Raw genomic sequence first — 19,194 nt, forward strand, 5'->3', positions numbered from 1 at the left:
CCCATGCGCCTGCTGCCCTTGTCTTTCTAGGTGGAAGAGGTCGCGGGTTTGGGAGGTGCTGCCGAAGAACTAGCTGAACTGGTTCTGGAGGTGCTGTAATTGGCTCAGCTCCCCTGGGATTGGGAAGTGAAAATTCGGGGAGTTGTGGGTGGTGGTTTCCCAGTCCCGATTGCTAGCCAACCGCCCGCTTCTGTTTGGGTCCAGGGGAGAACATTATCGGGGTCAGTTATGATGCAGTTCCCCAACCGTCAGACAGCCTGCAGAGGCTCACTGTCTGGGCTCATGCGTGGGGGGGGTGGAGGGAAACTGGAGGGGGGCCGACCGACACCCCGTGCGCCTGCTCTCTCAACAAGGGGGGTCAGCACCTCCAGGGAGCCGGTACGGGGCAACAATCGGGCTGCCCACAAACACAGCCAGAGTTCCTGCTCCTGATCGCGACCCAGTGATCCCCCCCCTTAAATGGGCAAGTGTGGGCATCTGGATCAGCGACGGCCCCCCTTGGTAGAATAGTCAACATTCGCTGGGCTAATAGGGAGCTTAGGCCAGACTGGCCGGGGTCCTTGGAAAGAAAGAAGAACTTTCATTCATACAGCGCCTGTCACAACCTCAGGACTTCACAGCCACTTAAGAACTTTTTGACGTGCAGTCGCTGTTGTAATGTAGGAAACGCAGGCGGCCATTTTGGCGGCGTTTCCATCCCCCTGTTTGAGGGGGGAACAGGAGCCAAAAAGATCTTGCCCGAGACCTTCCTGAGGGCATAGGTCCCTAGATTATCAGCCCATTCCTCCAACGAGGTGGTCTCGACAGGACCGCGGAAGCACTGCCGCACTGTCGGAGGGGCAGTACTGAGGGAGCGCCGCACTGTCGGAGGGGCAGTGCTGAGGGAGCGTCGCACTGTGGGAGGGTCAGTGCTGAGGGAGCGCCGCACTGTCGGAGGGGCGGTACTGAGGGAGTGCCGCACTGTCGGAGGGGCGGTACTGAGGGAGTGCCGCACTATCGGAGGGGCGGTACTGAGGGAGTGCCGCACTGTCGGAGGGGCGGTACTGAGGGAGTGCCGCACTGTCGGAGGGGCGGCACTGAGGGAGCGCCGCACTGTCGGAGGGGCAGTACTGAGGGAGCGCCGCACTGTCGGAGAGTCAGTACTGAGGGAGCGCCGCACTGTCGGAGGGGCAGTACTGAGGGAGCGCTGCATTGTCGGAGGTGCCGTCTTTTGGATGAGACGTTAAACCGAGGTCCCGTCTGCTCTCTCGGGTGAACGTAAAAGATCCCACTGCCGCTATTGGAAGAAGAGCAGGGGGAGTTCTCCCCGGTGTCCTGGGGCCAATATTTATCCCTCAACCAACATCACTAAAAACAGATGATCTGGTCATTATCACATTGCTGTTTGTGGGAGCTTGCTGTGCGCAAACTGGCTGCAGCGTTTCCCACATTACAACAGTGACCACACTTCAAACAAGTACTTAATTGGCTGTAAAGCGCTTTGGGACATCCTGAGGTGGTGAAAGGCGCTGGAGAAATGCGAGCCTTTTTTTCACTTGTCTTACTTCCCAACTTCTTTCTTTTCTTCTGGAACCCGCCAATGGATACGAGCGTGAGGAACATAGGAACAGGAGGCGGCCACTCGGCCCCTCGAGCCTGTTCCGCCTTTCAATCCGCTCAGGGCTGATCTGTATCTTAAATCCACCTACCCGCATGCAGGTGCAGCAGGCGGTTAAGAAGGCAAATGGTATGTTGGCCTTCGTAGCGAGAGGGTTCGAGTACAGGAACAAGGATGTCTTGCTACAGTTGTACAGGGCCTTGGTGAGACCACACCTTGAGTATTGTGTGCAGTTTTGGTCGCCTTATCTGAGGAAGGATGTTCTTGCCATGGAGGGAGTGCAGCGAAGATTCACCAGACTGATACCTGGGATGGCAGGAATGACGTATGAGGAGAGATTGGGTCGATTGGGCTTATACTCGCTGGAGTTTAGAAGAATGAGGGGGGATCTCACTGAAACTTATAAAATTCTAACAGGGCTAGACAGACTAGATGCAGGAAGGATGTTCCCGATGGCGGGGGAGTCCAGAACCAGGGGTCACAGTCTAAGGATAAGGGGTAAGCCATTTAGGACAGAGATGAGGAGGAATTTCTTCACCCAGAGAGTGGTGAACCCGTGGAATTCTCTACCACAGAAGGCAGTAGAGGCCAATTCATTAAATATATTCAAGAAGGAGTTGGATATATTTCTTAAGGCTAAAGGGATCAAGGGATATGGGGAGAAGGCAGGGACCGGGTACTGAATTTGGATGATCAGCCATGATCGCATTGAATGGCGGAGCAGGCTCGAGGGGCCGAATGGCCGACTCCTGCTCCTATCTTTCAATGTTTCTAACCCTTAATCCCCTTACCCAACAAAGACCCATCAATCTCAGTTTTGAAATTTCCAATTGACCCCCAGCCTCAACAGCTTTTTGGGGAGGAAAGTTCCAGATTTCCACCCCCCTTTGTGTGAAGAAGTGCTTCCTGACATCACCCCTGAACGGCCTGGCTCTAATTTTAAGGTGACGCCCCCCCTTGTTCTGGACTCCCCCCACCAGAGGAAATAGTTTCTCTCTCTCTCTACCCCATAAACTCCTTTAATCATCTTAAACACCTCGATTAGATCACCCCTTAATCTTCTAAACTCGAGGGAAGACAAGCCCAGTCTGTGCAATCTGTCCTCGTGATTTAACCCTTTGTGCCCCCGGGGCGGACTCCGATTACCTGGTGGAAGAAGTAGATGACGGCCAGGACGCTGTCGTTGAGGAGCGCCTCCTCCTCTGCGGTGAACAGCCACTTCCTGACGGTGAGGCAGGTGCTGGGGACGGCCGACGTGTAATTCTGGACGTACAGCTTGTGGGGAAATTCGTTCGGGGCCAGCTTGCGCACTGCGGGAGGGAGAAAGAGATAGAGAGGGAGGTAAAAAAGGGAGGGGGAGGGGGGGAGTCGCGGTATTGATTAAAAGAAACTATTACAGCTGTGAGGAGGGATGATATGTTGGAGGGATCATCAAACGAGGCCATATGGGTCGAATTGAAAAACAAAAAAGGGGCGATCACACTGCTGGGAGTGTACTACAGACCCCCAAACAGTGAGAGGGAGATAGATGCAGCAGGCGGTTAAGAAGGCAAATGGTATGTTGGCCTTCATAGCGAGAGGATCCGAGTACAGGAACAAGGATGTCTTGCTGCAGTTGTACAGGGCCTTGGTGAGACTACACCTTGAGTATTGTGTGCAGTTTTGGTCGCCTTATCTGAGGAAGGATGTTCTTGCCATGGAGGGAGTGCAGCGAAGATTCACCAGACTGATACCTGGGATGGCAGGAATGATGTAGGAGGAGAAATTGGGTCGACTGGGCTTATACTCGCTGGAGTTTAGAAGAATGAGAGGGGATCTCATTGAAACTTATAAAATTCTAACAGGACTAGACAGACTAGATGCAGGAAGGATGTTCCCGATGGTCGGGGAGTCCAGAACCAGGGGTCACAGTCTAAGGATAAGGGGTAAGCCATTTAGGACAGAGATGAGGAGGAATTTCTTCACCCAGAGAGTGGTGAACCTGTGGAATTCTCTACCACAGAAGGCAGTAGAGGCCAATTCATTAAATATATTCAAGAAGGAGTTAGATATATTTCTTAAGGCTAAAGGGATCAAGGGATATGGGGAGAAGGCAGGGACAGGGTACTGAACTTGGATGATCAGCCATGATCTCATTAAATGGCGGAGCAGGCTCGAACGGCCAAACGGCCTACTCCTGCTCCTATCTTCTATGTATCTATGTAGAAGAACAAATATGGAGACAAATTTCTGAGAAGTGCAAAAACTATTGGGCAGTAATAGTAGGGGATTTCAACTACCCCAATATTAACTGGGATAAAATTAGTGTGAAGGGTACAGAGGGTGTGGAATTCCTAAAATGCATCCAGGAGAACTTTTTTAGCCCAACAAGAGAGGGGGCGGTTCAGGACTTAGTTTTAGGGAATGAAGCTGGGCAGGTAGATGGCGTATCGGCGGGGGAGCATTTTGGTGCGACAGGAAACTCTCGATTTACCGGCACCTAAATAACCGGAAATCTCGGTTAACCGGCAAAATTCAGGAGTAGGTTCAGGTAAGTTTTACTTCATATTAGTGGCCGTTTCTTGATCTGTGGCTGTGCAATCAGGAGTGGCTGCAGCTGTTGCTAAGCAACAGGGACGCTTGGATCTTGTGGCCATTGTTCCTGCAACTGTTGCTAAGCAACAGGGAAGCCTGGGTTTGTTGCTGTGTACGGTGCTCTCGTACCTTTTAACTATACCTCTCTGTAATCCGGACTTTTTGATAAACCGGCACCACGCCGGTCCCGGATAAAAAAGAGTTTCCTGTAGTGACCATAATTCAGTTAGATTTAAGGTAGTTATGGAACAGGGCAAGGATAGACCAGGAATAAAAATTCTAAATTGGGGAAAAGCAAATTTTGCGAAGCTCAGAGGGGATTTAGCCACAGTGGACTGGAAACAGCTACAAAATTTTTAAAACACGGACATGATGGGCCGAAATGGCCTCCTTCCGTGCTGTAACTTTCTATGACTGGCTGGTCAGTGTCGCGAGTGTCGAACCGGGGGAAGGGCTGCCTTCGAACCACAGCGGGACAGTAGGAGGCCAAGAATGAGACGAGAGCGGCACCCGAAGGTTGGCGCGCGCCCAGCGTTCTGGGCCCAGGGTGCCCACCCTCAGCAACGAAGGGGCAGGAAAACCCCGCAGTTCCCGTTCAGCGCGCATCTGCGGATGTGGTCACTGGGTTTGCTTCAATCCCAACACTAAGGCAATAGACCCTAGGACAGGATGCGCCGGGGGTCCTCCTCGCCGTCAACCTCCCGGTTCCCCGTGGGCGCCGACCTTTGCCGGGTTCACAGTTCCACGGGCGCCAGCAGCCCGCCGAGCTCCCATTCTTTGTGAGCGACCTGGACGCCGAGTGTCGCCAGGCTATTCGGGCATGGGGGCCTCACAGCCGAGCCCGGGCCGATTCGCCCCACCCCCTAATGCACCATCTCCAATTACTACGCCAGTTCAGATCAGCTAATGCAGCAACAGTTGCAACTCTGTTGGTCGGAGTATAAATCAGGAAATAGTTGGGGCTTGTAACAAGGGAACAGCTATAATCATGGGGGATTTTAACTTTCATATTGACTGGACTAATCAAATTGGGCATGGCAGCCTTGAGGAAGAGTTCATAGAGTGTATTAGGGACGGGTTCCTTGAGCAGTATGTAACTGAACCAACCAGGGGACAGGCAATCTTAGATCTGGTCCTGTGTAATGAAACAGGATTAATAAAAAATGTCTGAGTAAAGGATCCCCTTGGAATGAGTGACCATAATATGGTTGAATTCCAAATTCAGTTTGAGGGTGAGAGAGTTGGATCTCAAACCAGTGTACTGAGCTTAAATAAAGGAGACTATGAAGGTATGAGAGCAGAATTGACTAAAGTGGACTGGGAAAACAGATTAAAGTATAAGACGGTACAAGAGTTGTGGTCTACATTCAAGGAGATACTTCACATCTTTCAAGATAAATATATTCCACTGAGGAAAAAGGGGAGTAAAAGAAAAGACAGCCATCCGTGGCTTAGTAAAGTAATAAAGGATAGTATCCGACTGAAAACAAGGGCATATAAAGTAGCCAAATCTAGTGGGAGGATAGAAAATTGGGAAGCATTTCAAAGCCAGCAAACAATAACTAAAAGATTAATTAAGAAAGGGAAGATAGATTATGAAAGTAAACTAGCAAAAAATATAAAAACAGATAGCAAGAGTTTCTACAGCTATATAAAAAGAAAAAGGGTGGCTAAAGTGAACGTTAGTCCCTTAGAGGATGGGACCGGGAAACTAGTGGTGGGGAACATGGAGATGGCAAAGACGCTGAACAAATATTTTGTATCAGTCTTTACAGTAGAGGACACTAAAAATATCCCAACACTGGATAAGCAGGGGGCAAAGGGGGGGGGAGGAGCTAAAGACAATTAAAATCACTAAGGAGATGGTACTCAGTAAAATAATGGGACTTAAGGCGGATAAATCCCCCGGACCTGATGGCCTACATCCTAGGGTCTTGAGAGAAGTGGCGGTAGGGATTGTGGATGCATTGGTGATTATTTTCCAGAACTCCCTGGACTCAGGAAAGGTCCCGGCAGATTGGAAAACTGCTAATGTGACACCCTTATTTAAGAAGGGAAGTGGACAAAAAGCTGGAAACTATAGACCAGTTAGCCTAACATCTGTGGTTGGCAAAATGTTGGAGTCCATTATTAAGGAAACAGTAACAGAGCATTTGGATAAACATAATTTAATAGGACAGAGTCAGCATGGTTTTACGAAGGGGAAGTCATGTTTGACAAATTTGCTCGAGTTCTTTGAGGATGTAACATACAGGGTGGATAAAGGGGAACCAGTGGATGTAGTGTATTTGGACTTCCAAAAGGCATTTGACAAGGTTCCACACAAAAGATTACTGATTAAGATAAGAAATCACGGGATTGGGGGTAATATACTGGCATGGGTGGAAGATTGGCTATCTAACAGAAAACAAAGAGTTGGGATAAATGGTTCGTTCTCGGGCTGGCAATCAGTAACTAGTGGTGTTCCACAGGGGTCAGTGCTGGGACCCCAACTCTTTACAATCTATATTAACGATTTGGAGGAAGGGACCGAGTGCAACATATCCAAGTTTGCCGACGATACAAAGATGGGAGGGAAAGCAGTGAGTGAGGATGACATAAAAAACCTGCAAAAGGACATAGACAGGCTAAGTGAGTGGGCAGAGATTTGGCAGATGCAATATAATGTTGGAAAGTGTGAGGTTATGCACTTTGGCAGAAAAAATCAAAGAGCAAGTTATTATCTAAATGGAGAGAAACTGCAAAGTGCTACAGTACAAAGGGATCTGGGGGTCCTGGTGCATGAAACACAGAAGGTTAGTCTGCAGGTACAGCAGGTGATCAGGAAGGCCAATGGAATCTTGGCTTTTATTGCAAGGGGGATGGAGTATAAAAACAGGGAAGTCTTGCTGCAGTTATACAGGGTATTGGTGAGGCCACACCTGGAATACTGCGTACAGTTTTGGTTTCCATATTTAAGAAAAGATATACTTGCTCTGGAGGCGGTTCAGAGAAAGTTCACTCGGTTGATTCCGGAGATGAGGGGGTTGACGTATGAGGAAAGGTTGAGTAGGTTGGGCCTCTACTCATTGGAGTTCAGAAGAATGAGAGGCGATCTTATCGAAACATATAAGATTGTGAGGGGGCTTGATCGGGTGGATGCGGGGAGGATGTTTCCACTGATGGGTGAGACTAGAACTAGGGGGCATAATCTAAGAATAAGGGGCTGCCCTTTCAAAACTGAGATGAGGAGAAACTTCTTCACTCAGAGGGTAGTAAATCTATGGAATTTGCTACCTCAGAGAGCTGTGGAAGCTGCGACATTAAATAAATTTAAAATGGAGATAGACGGTTTCCTAGCAGATGAGGGAATTATGGGTTACGGGGAGAGGGCAGGGAAGTGGACGTGAGTCTAGATTCGGATCAGCCATGATCCTACTGAATGGCGGAGCAGGCCCGAGGGGCCGTATGGCCTACTCCTGCTCCTACTTCTTATGTAGATGGGGGTCAAGACGAAGCTCGGCCCGTTCTGTGCAACGTACTGCCATGCAAGGTGGGTTACTTAACCATAAACTATCAGGTTTTTACATTGTTCAGCCAGTGCAGAGGGAGCTTTACTCTGTATCTAACCCGTGCTGTACCTGCCCGGGGACTGTTTGATGGGACAGTGTAGAGGGAGCTTTACTCTGTATCTAACCCCGTGCTGTACCTGCCCTGGGAGTGTTTGACGGGACAGTGTAGAGGGAGCTTTACTCTGTATCTAACCCGTGCTGTACCTGCCCTGGGAGTGTTTGATGGGACAGTGTAGAGGGAGCTTTACTCTGTATCTAACCCGTGCTGTACCTGCCCTGGGTGTGTCTGATGGGACAGTGTAGAAGGAGCTTTACTCTGTATCTAACCCGTGCTGTACCTGTCCTGGGAGTGTTTGATGGGACAGTGTAGAGGGAGCTTTACTCTGTATCTAACCCGTGCTGTACCTGCCCTGGGAGTGTTTGATGGGGACAGTGTAGAGGGAGCTTTACTCTGTATCTAACCCGTGCTGTACCTGCCCTGGGAGTGTTTGATGGGACAGTGTAGAGGGAGCTTTACTCTGTATCTAACCCGTGCTGTACCTGCCCTGGGAGTGTTTGATGGGGACAGTGTAGAGGGAGCTTTACTCTGTATCTAACCCCGTGCTGTACCTGCCCTGGGAGTGTTTGATGGGACAGTGTAGAGGGAGCTTTACTCTGTATCTAACCCGTGCTGTACCTGCCCTGGGAGTGTTTGATGGGACAGTGTAGAGGGAGCTTTACTCTGTATCTAACCTGTGCTGTACCTGCCCTGGGAGTGTTTGACGGGACAGTGTAGAGGGAGCTTTACTCTGTATCTAACCCATGCTGTACCTGCCCTGGGAGTGTTTGATGGGACAGTGTAGAGGGAGCTTTACTCTGCATCTAACCCGTGCTGTACCTGCCCTGGGAGTGTTTGATGCTCAGCTGAATGATGCCCATAATAAAATCAAATTAAAAGAAATGCCGCCACACAGATCTCTGAGGTTACAGATGAGTCAGTAAATTAGACTGAGCTCCGTCAGTAACTCACTTACCGAAGGAGTGATTCACCACTTCGAATAACGCAAAGTAGTTTGCTGTGATGCTGTCCATTCCGATCTGGGACGCAACCGCCTAGAAAACACACACGGACATGGTTTGTGGAAAAAAAAAAGACTTGTATTTCTGGACGTCCCAAAGCGCTTTTACAGCCAATGAAGTACAGGAGGGGGGTGAGGGGTGAAAGGGGTGAAAGGGCGAGGGTCGTTGCGCATCCGACGGCACTGTTCCTCGTGCCGCTAGCGGTTAATGCGCCGCGCCTCGTACCTGGTACACCTGGTCGGTGGTGCTGTTCTTCTTCGCCTTCACGGTCACGGCACTCTTGTCAGGAAACGCTATCCGCAGCTCCACGTCGGAAACCCCGTTGAAGTTCTGTGTGGTGCAAAGGAAAGTGGTGACTTTTCCCCCCGCCCCCCCGAGGGGCTTCGGTCGAGTAGATCGGGAGAAACTGTTTCCAGTGGCGGGAGGGTCGGGAACCAGAGGACACAGATTGAAGATAATCGGCAAAAGAACCAGAGGGGGAGATGAGGAGAATTTTTATTTACTCAGCGAGAGGGGGCCGGGGCGAGCGAGGGGGAGGGAGGGCCGGGGCGAGCGAGGGGGAGGGAGGGCCGGGGCGAGCGAGGGGGAGGGAGGGCCGGGGCGAGCGAGGGGGAGGGAGGGCCGGGGCGAGCGAGGGGGAGGGAGGGCCGGGGCGAGCGAGGGGGAGGGAGGGCCGGGGCGAGCGAGGGGGAGGGAGGGCCGGGGCGAGCGAGGGGGAGGGAGGGCCGGGGCGAGCGAGGGGGAGGGAGGGCCGGGGCGAGCGAGGGGGAGGGAGGGCCGGGGCGAGCGAGGGGGAGGGAGGGCCGGGGCGAGCGAGGGGGAGGGAGGGCCGGGGCGAGCGAGGGGGAGGGAGAGCCGGGGCGAGCGAGGGGGAGGGAGAGCCGGGGCGAGCGAGGGGGAGAGAGAGCCGGGGCGAGCGAGGGGGAGAGAGAGCCGGGGCGAGCGAGGGGGAGAGAGAGCCGGGGCGAGCGAGGGGGAGAGAGAGCCGGGGCGAGCGAGGGGGAGAGAGAGCCGGGGCGAGCGAGGGGGAGAGAGAGCCGGGGCGAGCGAGGGGGAGAGAGAGCCGGGGCGAGCGAGGGGGAGAGAGAGCCGGGGCGAGCGAGGGGGAGAGAGAGCCGGGGCGAGCGAGGGGGCGACAGAGCCGGGGCGAGCGAGGGGGCGACAGAGCCGGGGCGAGCGAGGGGGCGACAGAGCCGGGGCGAGCGAGGGGGCGACAGAGCCGGGGCGAGCGAGGGGGAGACAGAGCCGGGGCGAGCGAGGGGGAGACAGAGCCGGGGCGAGCGAGGGGGAGACAGAGCCGGGGCGAGCGAGGGGGAGACAGAGCCGGGGCGAGCGAGGGGGAGACAGAGCCGGGGCGAGCGAGGGGGAGACAGAGCCGGGGCGAGCGAGGGGGAGACAGAGCCGGGGCGAGCGAGGGGGAGACAGAGCCGGGGCGAGCGAGGGGGAGACAGAGCCGGGGCGAGCGAGGGGGAGACAGAGCCGGGGCGAGCGAGGGGGAGACAGAGCCGGGGCGAGCGAGGGGGAGACAGAGCCGGGGCGAGCGAGGGGGAGACAGAGCCGGGGCGAGCGAGGGGGAGACAGAGCCGGGGCGAGCGAGGGGGAGACAGAGCCGGGGCGAGCGAGGGGGAGACAGAGCCGGGGCGAGCGAGGGGGAGACAGAGCCGGGGCGAGCGAGGGGGAGACAGAGCCAGGGGCGAGCGAGGGGGAGACAGAGCCAGGGCGAGCGAGGGGGAGACAGAGCCAGGGCGAGCGAGGGGGAGACAGAGCCAGGGCGAGCGAGGGGGAGACAGAGCCAGGGCGAGCGAGGGGGAGACAGAGCCAGGGCGAGCGAGGGGGAGACAGAGCCAGGGCGAGCGAGGGGGAGACAGAGCCAGGGCGAGCGAGGGGGAGACAGAGCCAGGGCGAGCGAGGGGGAGACAGAGCCAGGGCGAGCGAGGGGGAGACAGAGCCAGGGCGAGCGAGGGGGAGACAGAGCCAGGGCGAGCGAGGGGGAGACAGAGCCAGGGCGAGCGAGGGGGAGACAGAGCCAGGGCGAGCGAGGGGGAGACAGAGCCAGGGCGAGCGAGGGGGAGACAGAGCCAGGGCGAGCGAGGGGGAGACAGAGCCAGGGCGAGCGAGGGGGAGACAGAGCCAGGGCGAGCGAGGGGGAGACAGAGCCAGGGCGAGCGAGGGGGAGACAGAGCCAGGGCGAGCGAGGGGGAGACAGAGCCAGGGCGAGCGAGGGGGAGACAGAGCCAGGGCGAGCGAGGGGGAGACAGAGCCAGGGCGAGCGAGGGGGAGACAGAGCCAGGGCGAGCGAGGGGGAGACAGAGCCAGGGCGAGCGAGGGGGAGACAGAGCCAGGGCGAGCGAGGGGGAGACAGAGCCAGGGCGAGCGAGGGGGAGACAGAGCCAGGGCGAGCGAGGGGGAGACAGAGCCAGGGCGAGCGAGGGGGAGACAGAGCCAGGGCGAGCGAGGGGGAGACAGAGCCAGGGCGAGCGAGGGGGAGACAGAGCCAGGGCGAGCGAGGGGGAGACAGAGCCAGGGCGAGCGAGGGGGAGACAGAGCCAGGGCGAGCGAGGGGGAGACAGAGCCAGGGCGAGCGAGGGGGAGACAGAGCCAGGGCGAGCGAGGGGGAGACAGAGCCAGGGCGAGCGAGGGGGAGACAGAGCCAGGGCGAGCGAGGGGGAGACAGAGCCAGGGCGAGCGAGGGGGAGACAGAGCCAGGGCGAGCGAGGGGGAGACAGAGCCAGGGCGAGCGAGGGGGAGACAGAGCCAGGGCGAGCGAGGGGGAGACAGAGCCAGGGCGAGCGAGGGGGGAGACAGAGCCAGGGCGAGCGAGGGGGAGACAGAGCCAGGGCGAGCGAGGGGGAGACAGAGCCAGGGCGAGCGAGGGGGAGACAGAGCCAGGGCGAGCGAGGGGGAGACAGAGCCAGGGCGAGCGAGGGGGAGACAGAGCCAGGGCGAGCGAGGGGGAGACAGAGCCAGGGCGAGCGAGGGGGAGACAGAGCCAGGGCGAGCGAGGGGGAGACAGAGCCAGGGCGAGCGAGGGGGAGACAGAGCCAGGGCGAGCGAGGGGGAGACAGAGCCAGGGCGAGCGAGGGGGAGACAGAGCCAGGGCGAGCGAGGGGGGAGACAGAGCCAGGGCGAGCGAGGGGAGACAGAGCCAGGGCGAGCGAGGGGGGAGACAGAGCCAGGGCGAGCGAGGGGGAGACAGAGCCAGGGCGAGCGAGGGGGAGACAGAGCCAGGGCGAGCGAGGGGGAGACAGAGCCAGGGCGAGCGAGGGGGGAGACAGAGCCAGGGCGAGCGAGGGGAGACAGAGCCAGGGCGAGCGAGGGGGAGACAGAGCCAGGGCGAGCGAGGGGGAGACAGAGCCAGGGCGAGCGAGGGGGGAGACAGAGCCAGGGCGAGCGAGGGGGAGACAGAGCCAGGGCGAGCGAGGGGGAGACAGAGCCAGGGCGAGCGAGGGGGAGACAGAGCCAGGGCGAGCGAGGGGGAGACAGAGCCAGGGCGAGCGAGGGGAGACAGAGCCAGGGCGAAGCGAGGGGGAGACAGAGCCAGGGCGAGCGAGGGGGAGACAGAGCCAGGGCGAGCGAGGGGGGAGACAGAGCCAGGGCGAGCGAGGGGGAGACAGAGCCAGGGCGAGCGAGGGGGAGACAGAGCCAGGGCGAGCGAGGGGGAGACAGAGCCAGGGCGAGCGAGGCGGAGACAGAGCCAGGGCGAGCGAGGGGGAGACAGAGCCAGGGCGAGCGAGGGGGAGACAGAGCCAGGGCGAGCGAGGGGGGAGACAGAGCCAGGGCGCGAGCGAGGGGGGAGACAGAGCCAGGGCGAGCGAGGGGGGAGACAGAGCCAGGGCGAGCGAGGGGGAGACAGAGCCAGGGCGAGCGAGGGGGGAGACAGAGCCAGGGCGAGCGAGGGGGAGACAGAGCCAGGGCGAGCGAGGGGGAGACAGAGCCAGGGCGAGCGAGGGGGAGACAGAGCCAGGGCGAGCGAGGGGGAGACAGAGCCAGGGCGAGCGAGGGGGAGACAGAGCCAGGGCGAGCGAGGGGGAGACAGAGCCAGGGCGAGCGAGGGGGAGACAGAGCCAGGGCGAGCGAGGGGGAGACAGAGCCAGGGCGAGCGAGGGGGAGACAGAGCCAGGGCGAGCGAGGGGAGACAGAGCCAGGGGCGAGCGGAGGGGGAGACAGAGCCAGGCGAGCGAGGGGAGACAGAGCCAGGGCGAGCGAGGGGAGACAGAGCCAGGGCGAGCGAGGGGGAGACAGAGCCAGGGCGAGCGAGGGGGAGACAGAGCCAGGGCGAGCGAGGGGGAGACAGAGCCAGGGCGAGCGAGGGGGAGACAGAGCCAGGGCGAGCGAGGGGGGAGACAGAGCCAGGGCGAGCGAGGGGGAGACAGAGCCAGGGCGAGCGAGGGGGAGACAGAGCCAGGGGCGAGCGAGGGGGGAGACAGAGCTAGGGTGAGCGAGGGGGAGACAGAGCCAGGGCGAGCGAGGGGGAGACAGAGCCAGGGGCGAGCGAGGGAGACAGAGCCAGGGCGAGCGAGGGAGACAGAGCCAGAGCGAGCGAGCGAGACAGAGCCAGAGCGAGCGAGCGAGACAGAGCCAGAGCGAGCGAGACAGAGCGAGCGAGACAGAGCCAGAGCGAGCCAGAGTCAGAGCGAGGGAGACAGAGTCAGAGCGAGGGAGACAGAGTCAGAGCGAGGGAGACAGAGCCAGAGCGAGGGAGACAGAGCCAGAGCGAGGGAGACAGAGCCAGAGCGAGGGAGACAGAGCCAGAGGGAGACAGACGGAGTGCGGTCTGCTAACACAGGATGAACTGAAGCGCCTCATTCAATTGCATAAGACATGGTGTCAGGTGCGCTCAGCTCAGTGTGTGAGCTGCACCAGAAGAGGAAATGCTGGGAAGACAGATGAGTGAGCATCTGCGAGAGGCCACGAGTTAACACTTGTGCAGCCGTGTGTGACAACAGTTCTGACACTCGGGACTGAACTTCTCTTTATAAATGCCGACGGGCTGCTGTGTATTTTCAGCATCTGCCGGGTTCTCTGGCTTTTTATTTGCCGTGTAAGCTACGCGCTGAGCTCATAGTATTCCTGCCACTGACAATCGCTGCACACTCACCTCATCCGACTCCGAGAGGAACTCCTGCACGATGTCACTCTCGCCAATGACACGCACAGAACACACTGTGAAACAGAGAGAAGGGGCCTTTAGTCGGAGGACGGGGAGCTTAACTTCCAGTTGCAACCCCCGCACACGACCCCTCGCACTCACGCACACGAGAATTCCCCTCCCCTCGCTATAACTCAATGTCCATTTCCCATGTGGCACTGAAGCGCCCTGGGACAAGGGATGTGCTTTAGGTGTCAGCCGTGGCTCAGTGGGTAGCACGTTCGACTCTGAGTCAGAAGGTTGTGGGTTCGATCCCCACTCCAGAGACTTGAGTACAAAAGGCTGACACTCCCAGTGCCAGTACTGAGGGAGCGCCGCACTGTCGGAGGGGCAGTACTGAGGGAGCGCCGCACTGTCGGAGGGGCAGTACTGAGGGAGCGCCGCACTGTCGGAGGGGCAGTACTGAGGAAGCGCCGCACTGTCGGAGGGGCAGTACTGAGGGAGCGCCGCACTGTCGGAGGGGCAGTACTGAGGGAGCGCCGCACTGTCGGAGGGGCAGTACTGAGGGAGCGCCGCACTGTCGGAGGGGCGGTACTGAGGGAGCGCCACATTGTCGAAGGGGCAGTACCGAGGGAGCGCCGCACTGTCGGAGGGGCAGTACTGAGGGAGCGCCGCACTGTCGGAGGGGCGCCGCATTGTCGGAGGGGCGGTACTGAGGGAGCGCCGCACTGTCGGAGGGGCGGTACTGAGGGAGCGCCGCACTGTCGGAGGGGCAGTACTGAGGGAGCGCCACACTGTCGGAGGGGCAGTACTGAGGGAGCGCCGCACTGTCGGAGGGGCGGTACTGAGGGAGCACCGCACTGTCGGAGGGGCAGTACTGAGGGAGCGCCACATTGTCGAAGGGGCAGTACCGAGGGAGCGCCGCACTGTCGGAGGGGCAGTACTGAGGGAGCACCGCACTGTCGGAGGGGCGCCGCATTGTCGGAGGGGCGGTACTGAGGGAGCGCCGCACTGTCGGAGGGGCGGTACTGAGGGAGCGCCGCACTGTCGGAGGGGCGGTACTGAGGAGCGCCGCACTGTCGGAGGGGCGGTACTGAGGAGCGCCGCACTGTCGGAGGGGCGGTACTGAGGAGCGCCGCACTGTCGGAGGGGCGGTACTGAGGAGCGCCGCACTGTCGGAGGGGCGGTACTGAGGAGCGCCGCACTGTCGGAGGGGCGGTACTGAGGAGCACCGCACTGTCGGAGGGGCAGTACTGAGGAAGCGCCGCACTGTCGGAGGGGCAGTACTGAGGGAGCGTCACACTGTCGGAGGGGCGGTACTGAGGAAGCGCCGCACTGTCAGAGGGGCAGTACTGAGGGAGGGCCACACTGTCGGACAGGCAGTACTGAGGGAGCGCAGCACTGTCGGAGGGGCGGTACTGAGGAAGCGCCGCACTGTCAGAGGGGCAGTACTGAGGGAGGGCCACACTGTCGGACAGGCAGTACTGAGGGAGCGCAGCACTGTCGGAGGGGCGGTACTGAGGGAGCGCCGCACTGTCCGAGGGGCAGTACTGAGGGAGCGCCGCACTGTCGGAGGGGCAGTACTGAGGGAGCGTCGCACTGTCGGAGGGGCAGTACTGAGGGAGCGCCGCACTGTCGGAGGGGCGGTACTGAGGGAGCGCCGCACTGTCGGAGGGGCAGTACTGAGGGAGCACCGCACTGTCGGAGGGGCAGTACTGAGGGAGCGCCGCACTGTCCGAGGGGCAGTACTGAGGGAGCGCCACACTGTCGGAGGGGGAGTACTGAGGGAGTGCCGCACTGTCGGAGGTGCCGTCTTTCGGATGAGACGTTAAACCGAGGCCCCGTCTGCCCTCTCAGGTGGATGTAAAAGATCCCACGGCCACGATTGGAAGAAGAGCAGGGGGAGTTCTCCCCGGTGTCCTGGGGCCAATATTTATCCCTCAACCAATATCACTAAAAACAGATGATCTGGTCTTTATCACATTGCTGTTTGTGGGAGCTTGCTGTCCGCAAATTAGCTGCCGCGTTTCCCACATTACAACAGTGACCACACTCCAGAAAAAGTACTTCATTGGCTGTGAAGCGCGTTGGGACGTCCTGAGGTGGTGAAAGGCGCGGGAGAAATGGGAGACCGTTCTCTCTCACGCTGTGTAAACGGCGCCGTCGCTCTGCCGAGCGGGGCCTCACCTTTCTCCAGGTACTCCTCCAGGCCGCGCCGCCGCGCGTCCAGCTGCTGCTCGGACAGGGAGAAGGGCCACTTCCCCGGAGGCCGGGGGAATGTGAAGTCGGAGAACTCCCGCTTCAGGTTCTGTTGCAGGACGGCGAACTCCCGGTAGCGCTTGGAGCACAGCTGGCGGCCGGCCATGTAGATGTTGTAAACCTGGGAAAGGTAAGGGGGACGTCCGGGTTAAAAAAAAACACACTCACAAACGGCGTTAGACAACGGTTGCTGCTGCGGGGGGGTATGCTGGCGCACAACGGCTGAGTGGGCCAGATATTCACGTCAATGCTTGGTCTCCTCTGGCGACGCACAAGGTGGAAGTAGAAACATAGAAGATAGGAGCAGGAGTAGGCCATTCGGCCCCTCGAGCCTGCTCCGCCATTCAATGAGATCATGGCTGATCATCCAAATTCAGTACCCTGTCCCTGCCTTCTCCCCATATCCCTTGATCCCTTTAGCCTTAAGAAATATATCTAACTCCTTCGTGAATATATTTAATGAATTGGCCTCAACTGCCTTCTGTGGTAGAGAATTCCACAGGTTCACCACTCTCTGGGTGAAGAAATTCCTCCTCATCTCAGTCCTAAATGGCTTACCCCTTATCCTTAGACTGTGACCCCTGGTTCTGGACTCCCCCGCCATCAGGAACATCCTTCCTGCATCTAGTCTGTCCAGTCCTGTTAGAATTTTATAAGTTTCAATGAGATCCCCTCTCATTCTTCTAAACTCCAGCGAGTACAAGCCCAATCGACCCAATCTCTCCTCATACGTCATTCCTGCCATCCCAGGTATCAGCCTGGTGAATCTTCGCTGCACTCCCTCCATGGCAAGAACATCCTTCCTCAGATAAGGATAATTTTAAAGACCTCTATCAGGCATCCCTCTGTCTAAAGGGATCAAGGGATATGGGGAGAAGGCAGGGACAGGGTACTGAATTTGGATGATCAGCCATGATCGCATTGAATGGCGGAGCAGGCTCGAGGGTCGAATGGTCGACTCCTGCTCCTATCTTCTATGTTTCTATGTCCCGCACCGCCCGCTCACCGTCATTCAAATATGGAATTGAGGTCAAGGGTCAGGCTGTTAACTTCCCTGCCCTGGGAGTGTTTGTTGGGACAGTGTAGAGGGAGTTTTACTCTGTATCTAACCCGTGCTGTACCTGCCCTGGGAGTGTTTGATGGGACAGTGTAGAGGGAGCTTTACTCTGTATCTAACCCGTGCTGTACCTGCCCTGGGAGTGTTTGATGGGACAGTGTAGAGGGAGTTTTACTCTGTATCTAACCCGTGCTGTACCTGCCCTGGGAGTGTTTGATGGGGACAGTGTAGAGGGAGCTTTACTCTGTATCTTACCCGTGCTGTATCTGCCCTGGGAGTGTTTGATGGGACAGTGTAGAGGGAGCTTTACTCTGTATCTAACCCGTGCTATACCTGCCCTGGGAGTGTTTGATGGGACAGTGTAGAGGGAGCTTTACTCTGTATCTAACCCGTGCTGTACCTGCCCTGGGAGTGTTTGATGGGGACAGTGTAGAGGGAGCTTTACTCTGTATCTAACCCGTGCTGTACCTGCCCTGGGATTGTTTGATGGGACAGTGTAGAGGGAGTTTTACTCTGTATCTAACCCGTGCTGTACCTGCCCTGGGAGTGTTTGATGGGACAGTGTAGAGGGAGTTTTACTCTGTATCTAACCCGTGCTGTACCTGCCCTGGGAGTGTTTGATGGGGACAGTGTAGAGGGAGCTTTACTCTGTATCTAACCCATGCTGTATCTGCCCTGGGAGTGTTTGATGGGACAGTGTAGAGGGAGCTTTACTCTGGATCTAACCCGTGCTGTATCTGCCCTGGGAGTGTTTGATGGGACAGTGTAGAGGGAGCTTTACTCTGTATCTAACCTGTGCTGTATCTGCCCTGGGAGTGTTTGATGGGACAGTGTAGAGGGAACTTTACTCTGTATCTAACCCGTGCTGTACCTGCCCTGGGAGTGTTTGATGGGACAGTGTAGAGGGAGCTTTACTCTGTATCTAACCCTGTGCTGTACCTGCCCTGGGAGTGTTTGATGGGACAGTGTAGAGGGAGCTTTACTCTGTATCTAACCCGTGCTGTACCTGCCCTGGGAGTGTTTGGTGGGACAGTGTAGATAAGGGGTAAGCTATTTAGGACTGAGATGAGGAGGAATTTCTTCACCCAGAGAGTGGTGAACCTGTGGAATTCTATACCACAGAAGGCAGTTGAGGCCAATTCATTAAATATATTTAAGAAGGAGATAGATAGATTTCTGGACACAAAAGGCATCAAGGGGTATGGGGAGAGAGCGGGAATATGGTATTGAGATAGAGGATCAGCCATGATCATATTGAATGGCGGAGCTGGCTCGAAGGGCCGAATGGTCGACTCCTGCTCCTATTTTTCTATGTTTCTATGAAGAGGGGCGGGAGGAGGCTGGTGTGGAGCAGAACCGCCGGCGCGGAGCGGTTGGGCCGGATTCTGTGCTGTAAAATGCGGACGGTAGTACTCACCACGAATTTCTCCCGTTCTGCTCGATGTGCTTGTAGTTGGGGATGGAGATGGGGATGGCCTGCTTCTCCGTGTAGTCGTAGAAGGACTGGCCGAGGAATCGTCGCCGGGATCCAGGTTTTCCACTTCGTGAGGTGGCACGGATAAGACGGTGAGCAGTAACTCCTTGTCTCCCGCCCGGATCAAGTCCACCACTTGCTTGTGTGTCGCCCCCTCCACGTTAACTGCATTTCTAAAGGGGGGCGGGGGAAAACAACAGGTTACACTAAGACCACCGCTCGGGTGCAGCGCGCGTTATTAAACTGTTTACTGTGAATATCGCGGGACAGTTTAGACGGGGCAAGCAACAGTTTAGATGACAGTCACTAATAAAGAATCAAAGGGCTTGCATTTCTATAGCGCCGTCCACAGCGTCCCAAAGCGCTTTACAGCCAATGAAGTACTTCCTTTATGCGTAATCGCTGTTGTAATGTGGGAAACGCGTCAGCCAATTTGCACACAGCAAGCTCCCACAAACAGCAATGTGATAATGACCAGATCATCTGTTTTTAGTGATGTTGGTTGAGGGATAAATATTGGCCCCAGGACACCGG

At 57.3% G+C, this 19,194-nt stretch overlaps 1 protein-coding gene across 2 annotated transcripts in view; it reads right to left on the reverse strand.

Annotated features, from left to right (window-relative positions):
* Positions 1 to 18,656, reverse strand: part of LOC147086593 (sorting nexin-27-like) — a 37,354-nt gene extending 18,698 nt beyond the window's left edge. Inside the window, exons 1-6 of one of the 2 annotated variants that reach the window (XM_085978732.1) lie at positions 18,604 to 18,656; positions 16,058 to 16,250; positions 13,880 to 13,944; positions 9,007 to 9,111; positions 8,736 to 8,814; positions 2,744 to 2,907 (exon numbers count right to left, since the gene is read on the reverse strand). In XM_085978732.1, coding sequence (XP_085834858.1) covers positions 2,744 to 2,907; positions 8,736 to 8,814; positions 9,007 to 9,111; positions 13,880 to 13,944; positions 16,058 to 16,235 — 591 coding nt within the window. In that variant the 5' untranslated portion in view covers positions 16,236 to 16,250; positions 18,604 to 18,656. The remainder of the gene's footprint in view (positions 1 to 2,743; positions 2,908 to 8,735; positions 8,815 to 9,006; positions 9,112 to 13,879; positions 13,945 to 16,057; positions 16,251 to 18,603) is intronic. The other variant, XM_085978733.1, reaches the window with a different exon arrangement.
* Positions 18,657 to 19,194: the final 538 nt, after the last annotated feature.

Source organism: Somniosus microcephalus, unplaced genomic scaffold (assembly GCF_052327205.1).
Source record: "Somniosus microcephalus isolate GS21.2 unplaced genomic scaffold, FLI_Smic_1.0 unresolved_chr7, whole genome shotgun sequence".
NCBI lineage: Eukaryota > Metazoa > Chordata > Chondrichthyes > Squaliformes > Somniosidae > Somniosus > Somniosus microcephalus.